Source organism: Thunnus thynnus, chromosome 16, assembly GCF_963924715.1.
Source record: "Thunnus thynnus chromosome 16, fThuThy2.1, whole genome shotgun sequence".
NCBI classification, from domain to species: Eukaryota; Metazoa; Chordata; class Actinopteri; order Scombriformes; family Scombridae; genus Thunnus; species Thunnus thynnus.
Window position 1 is genome coordinate 7,490,160 of NC_089532.1, and position 13,398 is coordinate 7,503,557.

Below are 13,398 nucleotides of genomic sequence, written 5' to 3' on the forward strand. Positions count from 1 at the left end.
TTACCCCTCTAATCACCAGGGTGTGCTCACTACTTTCCTCTTCCTAACATTGTTATCTCAACACATCAACACTCTCGGCCACCGTACATGTCCAGTATATCTTTATTTACTGACCAGGCTCACTTACAGCTTCTCATTGAGACAAAAACAAAATCAAAACAGGAATCAAAGCATCACTGAGTTCAGGAGCCTGCTCATGCCAGGGACAGTTGTGTGGTGAAGACATTTATTGGTGTAATAAAACTCTGATCAATAATTCAGTTAATAAATGATGGTCATTACATCATGTCAAATATTGCCACCTCAAATGCGCAATTACACTTACAGTATGTTCTTCTCTCTCTTCCTGTCTCATAAAAAAGACACTACAATGCTCAGATAACACTCACGATGCAATGACATGCAGTTCTTAACATCAGGCACATAAAAGTCACCTTCACAGCTTATCTGAAGGGATGAAGATTCACGGACGAATGTATTTAGGATACGCTGGGTTTTTCAGTGAGGGTATTTTACATCATTTTCAGGTCATTTTCTAATTAGAGGATGACAGAAATTGTACACCATAAATATCCCTCTATGTCGAAAGTCCATATCGCAGCCATAAAAGCTCAGTGTCCATTAAACCAGGGTGGGGATTCGAGCACCGGGATGCTTTCACATCAGCTTATTGCTGAGTCTTTATCAGACGTATCTTTATTGAGGATGACATATTGATTTAATAAAAAAAAGGGTGATGAGTTGTCTCAAACAAACTATTACATCAGCTGCAGGTGAGTGCAGCTGCATCATGGTTGATTTTTTTTTGGTTGGGTTGGGAGGGGAGGGGGGGGTGGAGGGGGTTTGAAGTTCATTTGGGACCCTCAGAACGGATGCTCTGATACAAATATCGTCAGACGTATGATGGAGCTGCCTCGGAAGTTGATGACATTGTTGACTGTGACCATCTCCAAGTCCAGCACGATCTCTCTGGGTCCCTTGATGGGCCGCGACAAGACAAGCGTGGCGCTCACGTTGCTGGTTTGCTGCAAGATAAAGAAGAAGAGAGAGGAATGTGAGGAATGATGCACAGGAAACGGGGGAATCTGACAGCTGCGCAGAGTGGAGGAAATCCAAAACTCAAGGCCTTGTCATATCATTTCCAACCAGTAAACACAGGCACAAAGTCAAGGAAAGTTAATGTGTTTTCCACAGTGAATGAGGTCAGATCAGGGCTTGTTTAAACAAAGATAACAGAAGGTAACTCGAGAAGATGTCGTAAAATCTCCTTGATACATTTTATCACACCACAGAGAATCTTTACACTTTAAAAACCTTTTGAACATTTATTGCTGGGTCTGTATTTAACAAATTTGATTTGAGGAACAAAATCAGCCTGTTCATACATATTGCACACACTTATTGCTCCATCTACTGGTTGCACGCTGCACTGAAGAGACAGGTGATTTATGTTTCACATCTTTTCTCCTCTTTTACAGTCAAGGTTCAAAATGTCTTGTTTTGTCCAAACATATTCCAAAACCCAAAGATGAGCATTAAACAGGAGCATTAAAACAGAAAATAATCAAATTTGGGGATTTGAAATCAAATAATTTTTGTCATTTTATTGCTTAACCGATTATCAAAACTGATGAACTTTCTGTTGATTCACTAATTGACTCATGCAGCTCTAGATAATAATAATAAACAACCTTTGAGGTTACTAAACCAAATATTGGGTATTTGGTAGGATTGTAACTTCATACAGTGTGAAGACAGATGCTCAATACTTTGTTCAGTGACATTAAGACAGATGGATACTGACTCTTGTGAGGTTCAAATAAATAAATTCAACTCTTTAGTGACAGATTAGAGCAAATAATACAACTTTAAAACCATTTGCAACCTTGTTTTTTTCTGCATTTACAACTTTGTAAGGTTATGTTGACGATGTAGATGTAGACAGGACAGATCCAGAGTGTGATGCAATTAAATCATAATTGTGGAGTGATTCTGATGTTATCATGCCCACTGTTAACCTCATTAATAAGCACAATGATCACATAAGACACATATGCCTAATCCAAGACTATTTTATGATTTGGGCAACATATTTGGTAACTAAGCAGACCCAGCTGTTGTATTTCTGCTCTGATTTTTCCACAGACTACTTAACAATCAAATACTTCTGCAATTTCCTTGGATTTGGATTCTCTCTCCCTATTTGTTGCGTTTCTGTAGGTGGCACTGTTCCCTATGTCTGTAGAGCACCTTCTGTTAATCACCAAATTCTTGCTTTCTTTAGTGCAAATATACTGTATTTGCTGCTGTCAGAAACCTAACATCCAACACTTTCTCTATGCAGGTAGATTTTTCTGGAAAGATGTATCAAAAAGCATTTGAAAACGTATGTATACCAGTATATGAGAATGTCTCATTTGATGTCTTTAAGGTTTCAACTTTTAGTTGTAACATTTCAGCATGAAGTTATTGCAACTCCTCATTCATCTCTGAAGTACTCACTCTCATGTGAAACTCTCGTCCCTCGTTGCCCGTCTTTATCTGGAAGATGTAGAAGGCGCCGGGGTAGCGCGTGGTGGCCTGCATCTGGAAGATGTCTGCAGGCACACTGCGACCCGAGGACAAGTCCATGTGTCGGTACAGAACGGTGAAGGGCTTGTCCCTGCAGGCAGGGTTTTCAGCTGAACACATGCACTGACTGCAGAGGAGGGAGACACAGAGGCAGTTCAGGTGTTAAATAATTACATTTTTAAGCACAGCAGAGTGACTGATGAACATAAATGTAATGGAACACAGATGAAGATGCATCCAAAGGCAAACAGAGGAAGTTTTTTTATGGGTAAATAAGAGCAGAAATACTCACTTGTCACTAACTTCGATGTAAGGCAGGTCACACTGTAAAGGATCCAGACATTTATAGTCTCCCTGGAAATTGAAACATACTTGTGCTGTTGTACAGTTGTTGCTACCAGTGTCACATTCATTGATATCTTCAAAATCAAACACACAACAATCAGAGTCAGTTAAAACATCATCATCATCATCATCATCATCATCATCATCATCATCATCACAAAAACAACATTAACAAAGCATCAACAAAATGGTTAAGGAAAATGAAGATTGAGAGAAACACAGTGCCTGAAAATGGTACAAATAGAGCCAAGAATAATACTAACTAAGGTTTTATACATTAGCTGATGTTAAAACTGATCAATACACGTAAAATACACATTTGCGTAAATTCTGAAAAATTTTAATCTAGCACTGCAGGTGAAGATGAACCACCGAAAAAAGAAACACAAATCTTTTTAGCCAACAGACAAAAATACTTGCAGCAAAATGGATCATAGTAAAACAGGATTAAATCATAATCATTAACAGCTTTAACAACCGTTTTCACTTTGTGGCACTGCAGCCACATAAACATTTAAAAATCAGTATTTATTCAGTTTCATTCAGTTCAGTCTCTGTAATATGGCGACAGAGTGGATTGTCTTCTGTCGAGAACTTTACCTTCACAGCTCCTGCCGTCCTCATACACATAATATCCAGGTGGACAGATACAGGAGAAAGAGCCGGGAGTGTTTACACATCTGTGCTGACACAGAAACTCAGAGAAGCTGCACTCATCCAAGTCTACAGGAAATTATAAAAAATAAGATTAATGTTCACCATCAAACAAAAGACGTCAGCAGCGTGACCTTTCAAGAAGAGAATTTTGGGTTCAAACCAAACCAGGTCTTTCTGTGCGGAGTTAACGGGTTCGTCTCTTGCCCGTGTAAGAGAACTGGTGACTTTAAACAGACTAAAGTGTGGATGTGTTTGTTTATCTATACTGTATATGTTAGCCCTGTGATAGATAGAAAATAGATGAATGGATAGACAATATTAATGTAATAATGTATTACATAATTAAAGAAAACTATAACTGTACATTTTTCACCTTTAAAGAGACGTTATGTCATGTTTTATGTTACATTTGTGGTTATATTTTGTTGTGATATGAATGCATCAGTTTGAATAATTGTATTTGTTATCTGACAGGTGCGTGCAAGCGAGACTGTATGCATATAACTGTAGGCACACAGACTTGCAAAGAGGCCGGAGCACTTTTGACAGTTATGCAGCGCTGACTTTATTCCTTAAGCTGACAGCGGCAGCAGTGTGCCTTCTTCAGAGGTTGAAGCTCTGTTGCCGAAACATCAGCTTAAGGAATAAAGTCGGCGCTGCGTAACCGGCCTCTTTGCAAGTTTCTGTGCTTGTTCACTGCTTACAGGTGAAATCAGGTTCCACTCAGATCATAGAAACTTCTTCTGTCCTCCTCATACACATAATACCACATAATACATTCATTTCTTAGTTAAATTTAATTTCTTTGCTCTGACTTCCTGAATTCTCAGCTATATCTATTTCAAAACACATTGCAAATAAACACCTCAGTTGTTAAATCTCAGAAATCTGCCTGTGGCTGCTCAGGTCTTTTTCATGTTATGTCTCGGTCACCCCTAGAAGGAGCGTAACATTATGACAAGTTATTATAAGTTGCAACAGGTCTAAGTGGCTAAAATATGAATTTAAGCAGAATATGTCTGTTTTACTCTATGAGACGTCACACTTTAACATGTGATATGTGGAAATGTCTCTAAAAACAGACTGCATTTCACATCTCAAAGTGCTGAAACATCTCTGTCTCACTCTTTAAATCTTTACATGTTACAGATTCGACAAAACGCAGTCAGCTCTGCTTACCAATGCAATTAGCACCGTCAGACGCCAACTCAAATCCCTCGTCACAGTTGCACATAAAGGAGCCGTAGGTGTTGAGGCAGCCGTGTCTGCACGGATCATCTTCACACTCGTCCACGTCTGGAGGAAAAACAATGGACAGGAGTTATAGTATATATATACAACACTGGTACACAGCATGAGATTAAGTTGTCAGTGTAAAAGCAAAGAGAGTGAATAAACAACTTGCTTGTCTGTGTGTGTGTGTGTGTGTGTGTTTGTGTGTGTGTGTGTGTGTGTGTGTGTGTGTGTGTGTGTGTGTGTGTGTGTTTGTGTGTGTGTGTGTGTGTGTGTGTGTGTGTGTGTGTTTGTTTGTGAGTGATTATGACTGTATATTGACTTATTTACACTTGTATCTGTGTCTATATGTTTCTTTGCACATGTCATTTATTCTGCCTGTGTGTGTGTGTGTGTGTGTGTGTGTGTGTGTGTGTGTGTGTGTGTGGTCCAGGTATTCCTCACGTTGTGGGGACGTAAATGTGTTTAAATGTTTGTGGGGACTCACCTCTCTTATGGGGACAAAAAGTAAGTCCCCTTAACCCCCTTAAGACTTAGTTTGAAGTTAAGGTTAGTTTAGGGTTACGTTAAGGTTAGGGTAAGGGTGGTTATGGTTAAAGTTAGGATAAGTCTCCAGGAAATGAATGTATGTCAATGTAACGTCCTCTGAGGTGATGGAAACACAACTCTGTGTGTGTGTGTGTGTGTGTGTGTGTGTGTGTGCGCGCGCGCGTGTGTGTGTGTACCTTGACAGGTCCTGCTGTCTGGGTTGAGGATGAACCCGGGGTTGCAGGAGCAGGAGTAAGAGCCAGGCACGTTGGCACACAGCTGTTGGCAGTAACCATAGCGACATTCATCAATATCTGGTCAAAAGAGAGAAACAAACTGGTTATGAACCATAACATTGATATACTGAAGGTCTGCTTTCAATTATGCTAATCAAAACTCGACTGTGCTTTCAAAATTTTCACTCTCATTTCATTATCTTGACAATTCATCGATGTGGTAAGAAATCTGCTGAGCTGCTTTACTGCACTAAACAGGAAGAGGGTGCAGTTCTTCTAGAGAGGCGTTAATGCTTCATAATAGGTTCATAATAGCACATAATGGAAAAATCACTCACAACAACAACAAGTTTATTACCCTCTTTGATTAGTGAAAGGAAACACATGCTCACAGCCTCATTTGCTTGCAGTAATTACATCAGATTTTAATGGACCACATTGGCATTTTCACGCTATTAATTACAAATCATTAGCAGTTTACTTCAGTGTTGACTGTTTTTAAATTTATTTTCTAACGTTGAGGCTGCCGCTGGTTTCTCAGTGAATGTTTTCCTGTTTGTTAAAGTTATATTACAGTTACCTGGTACCTTAAGATAATGAAGGAAAACTTCTACATCATTTGAAAGTCAGCTGATGGATGATGACTTTCTTTTTAATTCAAGAAACTAATCTTCACATTGTCAGTTTTTTGGTTGGTTTTGGTTGCCTACTCTTGACTTTTGGATGTTGGAGCTTCAACAGATGAACCACCATGGTATCTTTTTTAAAAAGTCTGTGTTAGTAACTACTATATTTTAACTGACAAGAAATAACAGCTGAAAAAATGTTCAAATATCACATCTCTGCAATGTAATCTTCACAACCTTCCTCCCAAACTGAAAGAAGTGCCTTGGGAGACATGAAAACTGTACTGGAAACATGCCTGCCTGCAGATGTTCATTGGCTACAACATACAGACTCTCAAAATTTATTTGACAGTGATGATGACAGCTCACTCACCCTGACATTGTCCGCCAATGAGCCAGTATCCTTCAGTGCAGGAGCAGGTGTAGCCACCTGATGTATTGATGCAGACTTGAGTGGGGTTACAGTGATGAGAGTTTGTCTCACATTCATCGATGTCTGAAACAGAGAAGAGGACATGATATTGTCTTTTCTCTGCTGATTCCTGAGTGAAGAATTTAATTAACAGGGAGGTCAGAGGTCAAAGTTAGCAACAGAACAGCACTGCTGACATTAAAACTGAGACCCTCTGGTGACAGGATGCTTTCTGACTAATAACTAATTATAAAACCTAATCACTTAAAAAAAAAATACTGTTTACAGAGTGGCACAAATACAGACAATAAAACAATAAAACATGTAAAATTGCAATATGTCAGTTATGTCATTCCTCGGTTCTTGATACAAGGTAAAGAAAAAGAGAATAGAAGCCATAATAATGAAAACAATAGTGGTAAAATGTAAATAAAATACAGCATAACATAAAGGGAAAGCAACACAGCCTAAATTGCTGAAAAATGTTATATATATATGTATATATATATATATATACACATATATATGTGTGTATATATATATGTATGTATGTATGTATGTATGTATGTATGTATGTATGTATGTATGTATGTATGTATATACATGCCTATTATGTTAAAGTTTGGCAGTTAGTACATAAAAACTACAAAAAAGCTGCACAGTCTACTCATAGTAACTCTACAGCTGCACCTGACTATTGTTTAAAGGCAGACGTGAAAAACTGTGAACCTATTCTTTAAAAAAAAAAAACAACAACAAGCGACTATTCAAAAGTCTGTTTCTCTAACACTCAGGTTTTCACCACCCTGCCTATGTTTTAAAAACTCTTAACATAAGAGTCAACATTTCAATACAGTATCAACTTACAATTGTTTTTGCACAGAATTATAGATTGCTCAGATTACAATCTAAATTCCACCGACGCCCCTGGAGCAGCTCACACATTACATCTTAATAGCCACATTTCCTTATGAGGATATGACAAATCAAAAATTCCAACCTCTGTTTATGGTTCTCAGACTATGAAGTCACCAATCTGTAGAAAAACCAGTGGGGGAAGAGGGTGGGAGCCTGCCTTTCTGTTTGGACAGGCAGCTGTGATAAGCGATAACGTCTGTCAGTGGGACTGCTGCCCTTTGTGCCAATTTGGACCACTGGCCCTCCACAGGGGTGGAGGAGGCCCGGAGTGCTCGGATGCCCGCCAAGAGCTACACAACTCCGGCACCTGCTTGCAGTTATCAGTCAAAACCTCTCTGAATGACCGTCATCTGCACCCCATGTGTAGCCTTACTGCAGAGCTCCAACGTACACACAAAAAAATTGCAGGAGTGTTTCAGATCAGCTCCTTATATAGACTGTTTCATGAGCTGCTCACAAGTTTTAGGGTTGCCGCTGACAATCCTGATCAGCTTCAGAGAAGACATGACAGATGGGATTTGTTTGAAATGCCTGAATGCAGGTCACAAGCAGAAAAACAGAGAAAACTTTCACAGTTAAAGCATTTTGACAACAAATTTGTACACAGACTGACTTAAAATAATCCTCAGTAGCATTAAATGTCACAAAACAAGGCCCTGTTGGTTACATAGAAGATTAATATGTCAGTTGTACTCATCATCTACTCTCAAACCACAGAGAAAATACACTGAGCACTGAAAGTTATCATTAGTAATAGTGTACAGTATCAGTCAAAAGTGCGTCCAAACTTTTGACTGGTACTGTAGATGTGAAAAATGCCACAAACATCTTTGTTTTCAGATCAACATTTGTGCATTTCTGAGTTGATCTGATGGTTTTTAAAAGCCCACAAGGTTGGAAAATGTTCTCAAGCCACATAGGAACATGTAATCCTTCAACTCAAGTAAAATTATGAAAATCCCCAAAACTTGAGTTACGAGCGGAAATGAGAATTACAGTCACAAATGAAAAACACAAGACAGTATCTGACGTATCTTTTGATTTGTCAGACACGGGCTGCTGGTTCTTGACAGTGTGTAAAACTGTGCTTGAGCAATGCATCCCTAGTTTAAAGGGTCAATTCAATCAAATTACAAAAGCATATTTGCTTATTCGCCACTACTGGTGTCTGTTCATGCAGGTAGTTTTTGGCTTCATGTGCCCAGTGTGTGTTGAAAGCACACACCTAGAATTTGTGCTTTCAACCTAAAAGTATGGGGGTGAATTAAAATTTTGTTTGCGTTCGTCAGATACTTGAACAAGAGTAAGGGTTTGCAGCCATGCTTAACAGCGGTGCTTTGGGCTAAATGCTAATGTCAGCATGCGAATATGCTCACAGTTACAATGACAATATGCTGATGTTTAGCGGGCATAATGTTTACCTCGTTTAGCATGTTAGCATGCTCCGCTAGTGTGGCTAACAGTTTTCATTGGGACCATTTCTGCATGAGAATGTAGTTTCAGTAAAAACTGTTCACTGTGAGATCTGTGGATTATCTCTGGAGAGAAATGGAGTTTTTTTTAATGTCATTCTTCAACACAATTACAACCAAAATTCCATTCACCTCCACCGTATTGGAGTAGTAGCAAAAATCTCAAAATCGCAGCAGATAAAGCCAAAACTACACTTTATGGTTAATTTATGCTCTTTTAGTCTGGGTCTGTTTTTCATGGTTTGGCCTTAATATTGCAACCTAGAATTATATTTTAAGGATTTTTGGGAGCGTTTTCCCTTTACTGGACAGTTGATAGTTCAAATGGAATGAAAACAAGAGGATAAAGAGTGGTACAACATGCAACAAAGACCCCCCGGCTGGAGTTGAACCAGGGGAGTTGCAGTTAAATGGTATGTATCTTAGTCATTCAGCCACCAGGACACCATTACATCATTATTTTAGACAAATTTGGGAGAGACCCTTTCTTGTTTGAACATGTTAATGTCCTTGTGCACAAAGCCAGGTCCATTAAGAAATGTTTTTTCCAGTTTGATGTGGAAGAACTGCTCAACCTGCACAGAGCCTTAACCTAAACCCCATCCAACACCTTTGGGACTGGAGCATAACTGCGAGCCAGACCTTATCACTCAACATCAGTGGCCGACCTCACTGATGCTTTTGTGGCTGAATAGGAGCAAATCCCTGCAGCCTGGTTCTAAAATCATATGGAAAGCCTTCACAGAAGAGAGGAGATTAATGTTTTTGGAAAGCGTTATGTTCAGATGTCCACAGACTTTTTATAATATATCTGCATAGACAGGTAAAATTTGGGTGCACTGCTGAAACGATGGATTTTAAAAATCAGCTAAAAGATGGACAGTTCTGTGACACATCATAAAAATACTTCTTGTACTGTCTGACTTTGTAAAAACAAGCCCACAAATGCATAAAGGCAAACCTGAGGTCTGATCTGTTCTATTGTTCCCCCATACTGGTACCATTAGTGACACTGATGGAACATTGGCCATTAACTTAAAGACAAAGCCATGTTTGTTACAGACTCAGACAGGAAGTCACAGTCTGTGTAGTTTCTGCCCTACGGCCGCATCAATCAACAACCCATTACATCACTACACACACCAGCCTTCAGGGGTGTAAGGACACGTTACAATTGGCCCCCACAGAGGCATGTCTGTTCTGCAGGCTCGGCTCTGGCACAGATTTGGCAACAAATGACCTCATCTTTGGCACTGTCATGGTGCAGTTTACCCAAACAAGGTTGTGGGCTGATTCCCTGACAGGCTTTCTCCCCTACAAAGAGAAACAGTCCGTATTTGTGCATGAGCTAAAACTCTCTTTAGAGGGAGAATACTATACTGTATGTGTACATTTTCCACTCATTAGAAGGTCACGGCTGATTTATCCAAAATGACAGAAAAACTCCCCAAATGGACTTTAAGTAGGCCATTTTCAACAGCTTGTCCCGGCTCAACACACTGGGGTAATTACGTTAAGATGTATTTAGGACAGCTGGGGATACATTTGGAGTTTATCTGACAGCTGGGATCTCTTCCGATGGTGAAATTCAACAGAATCAATCAAAAAGCTGAAATTTCCTCACTGTGAGGAGTTGAAGGCCTCTCTGCTCTGGCTGGGTGACGGCACACAGGCCGTTGTGCCGAGCATCAAACATCTGCCCTTGTGATATGATGGATTAATGCATTCTCCTGGAGTTCAACCATAATTCTTTAATGATTTACACTGAATCTCTGGCCTCCGTCTCCTTCCCCTCGTGTCACCTCGTTCAGCTAGTTTCACTCTGAAAGCTGATAAACAGCAGGAGGTGGCAGATGTCGGGAACATACACATCTTTTAACCGCAGTCACTTCAGAAATTGAGCAAAAGGGGCTAAAAAAAATGCAAACAGCTGCAGCAGAAGATAGACAACATCCACCCACTGCATCTCTTGCAAGCAATTGGATAGTAATAAGTTCTTAAAAGGTAATGTGCAGAGAGCTGCTTAGAAATTGGATCTCATAACTTTAAATGTTGGAAAAGAGATTCAAGGAGAGCAAATTTGACCTTCTAAAATAAGTCCCCTGACCTACGGGATCACGATCCTGCAGAGTTAAAGGATTGTAAGGTAAATCTTAAGGCATTAAGAGATGAGAAACATTGTTGGAAAGCAGAAAAAATGTCTTTACACAAAATGTGTTTTTTTTCTGTCTTTCTTATAATAACAAATTTAGATTATTTTTGCATCTTTGGCCACTAAAAAGTTGTCAAATATAACAAACTTCTCAGTGTGTGGAAATGAAGAAAAATGATCCTTTCTTTGAACTGGCTGCCAGTCTGTGACATTTGCAACTTGTGAGAAACGGCTGTAATAAGATATAGCTTAATTTTAAGGGGTCACAAGCCAAAAAAAAAAAAAAAGGTTGGGAACTGCGGCTCAAAACCAACTCGTCTACCACTGTGGGTGCATAAATAGCAAACTGACTACATTAGTGATGAATGGGAGTACATGCTGAACCCACTGTGAGTAACCAAACAAGGCTTTTGTGCAGCTAGTATAAACAAACAACTGAAAACAATGAGCAGGACTTTTGGAAAAACTTTGGATGAATAACACCAGCAGACTTGGCTCAAGTGGCATTTCCTGCACATTTTTAAATCTGGCTTGAGGAAGAGGAAAAAGACTGATGTTTTATCTTGAGCTCTTCTCACACAATTAAGCCAGACACTTTGAGTCTTCTGAGGACATCCTGCAGATGTTGACTTACCATTACAGGTGCCATCCTCTGCTAGAGTATATCCCAGGGTACAGGGTGCAGTGCTCCTCACTCTGGGGTAGCTGGGCTCCACAGATCTCGGAGCGAATGTGTCTGAAAATCCAACAGATGTGTCCGGGTAAGCTGGCTCGGGCAGGGCTGGGGTGTCTGGTCTGTACGGCTGGTTGTACAAGTTCCTCGGGATGCACAGGTAGCCGCCGTTCTGGTTGACACAGCGCATGTCTCCTCTGCAAGCATCTGCCAGAGTACGGCATTCATCCACATCTGGAATACAGAGCAGTGCACTGATAAGGACATTCTTGCAACATCTGTGGTTATGAGATCCATTTAGTTTTCAAAAGCATGATAGTTTAGGAACTTAGCCTTCTTCACACTTCACTTACCTGAGATAAGATCATGCCCAAAATGTAAATGTGCAAGACTGTACAAGTCACTTACCTATACACTGTCTTGCCCTGCGGTCATATGCAAAACCTTCTGTGCAGGTCTGAGGAGAGATGATGAAGAGGTTTCAGTGTGGTGCCAAAAGTGCAGTTTATGGTAGGATCTGGTGTTGCTGAAATTTCTGACAAACTGTTAATTCTCATGCAACTAAAATTTGTTCCATTTCTCCAAACATGCCTTTCTGACAATTTAATCACCGTTTTATTGTGTTAGTAAAGCCATTAAATGCATCAAAAATGAGAAGGCACAACAACATCTGCAGACTTTGACCGTGACCTTGATCTTAATGAATGAAATCCCTGGAAACATGACTTCAAGATAAGGAAGTTGCTGAGTTACCTGTCCGTGTCCAGGCTGGATACAAAGCAGAATAAATACCAGAGCTGCCAACATCCTGCAAAGAGGGAATTTCAGGTTCTTAAACGATTCTCAGAAACAACGTCGTTGGAAAAACCAGGAACTCGGTGCAGGCATCCCGTTACATATTCATTCAAACACACAACTAAAGCAAAAACAACTCAGCTAAAATCGGTTACGCAAAGGTAAAACCGGATTAAGAAAGACGTGTAGCTACTAACCTTGCAGAAGAGGAAAACTTGAAGCCACGTATTTCAAAAAGCATGATTTATGTTTTTCTATTGAACTCTCTAAAAAGGAAAGACTTAGACGACCCGTAAATCCCCTCACCACTACCCAGCAGGGCTCTCACCACCCCCCAACTATGCGCCTTTACGCGAAAGCCGACACCAGGTTTTCATTAACCGCTGTCTGGTCGAGCTGAAGCTCCGGTACATTGACCAAGTGTTGCAGGAATGCCTTTTCAAAATGGACTGTTCTGTTTCTGCCCCACTCTGTCAACTCTACAGATTATTTAGCAATGCAAATTGACGGGCCCCCTCCGAGCACTTTCACAACAGCTGGATTCAATCAGGGGAGAGCCAGCCCCCTCCAGTCAGGGCGCACAGGGAGACAGCGGCCCCACAGCGGCGCAGTCACTCCAACAACCGGCTACTCCTGTGCTGTTGGGGAGCGAAACGGCATAAAGAATACACACAGTGGGTGTCTGTTTCCCAAAAGATATAAACGGTCCCCTCACCCCACCCCATGGCTGCTTCTCCTACGGCTGAATGACACTGCACATCTGGAGCAGCCAACGTAAGG

The 13,398-nt window shown here is 40.4% G+C and overlaps 1 protein-coding gene across 1 annotated transcript; it reads right to left on the reverse strand.

Moving 5' to 3' along the window:
• Positions 1-79: 79 nt before the first annotated feature.
• fbln5 (fibulin 5) lies at positions 80-13,261 on the reverse strand. The gene is made up of 11 exons (XM_067614765.1): positions 12,816-13,261; positions 12,577-12,631; positions 12,232-12,280; positions 11,785-12,057; positions 6,570-6,692; positions 5,532-5,648; positions 4,753-4,869; positions 3,517-3,639; positions 2,864-2,990; positions 2,503-2,698; positions 80-1,025 (listed from the first exon to the last, which is right to left on the reverse strand). The coding sequence occupies exons 1-11, from the start codon at positions 12,857-12,859 to the stop codon at positions 864-866; spliced, it is 1,386 nt and encodes a 461-aa protein (XP_067470866.1). The 5' UTR covers positions 12,860-13,261; the 3' UTR covers positions 80-863.
• Between the last annotated feature and the right edge of the window lie 137 nt (positions 13,262-13,398).

Bases quoted from the DNA above. Each gene is read 5' to 3' on its own strand.
- fbln5 (XM_067614765.1), bottom strand. From the start codon at position 12,859: ATGCTTTTTGAAATACGTGGCTTCAAGTTTTCCTCTTCTGCAAG. The intron at 5,649-6,569 runs GTGAGTGAGCTG...TCTTTTGACCAG, and splicing joins CATTGGCGGACAATGTCAGG to ATATTGATGAATGTCGCTAT. The intron at 4,870-5,531 runs GTACACACACAC...TTTTTCCTCCAG, and splicing joins AGACAGCAGGACCTGTCAAG to ACGTGGACGAGTGTGAAGAT.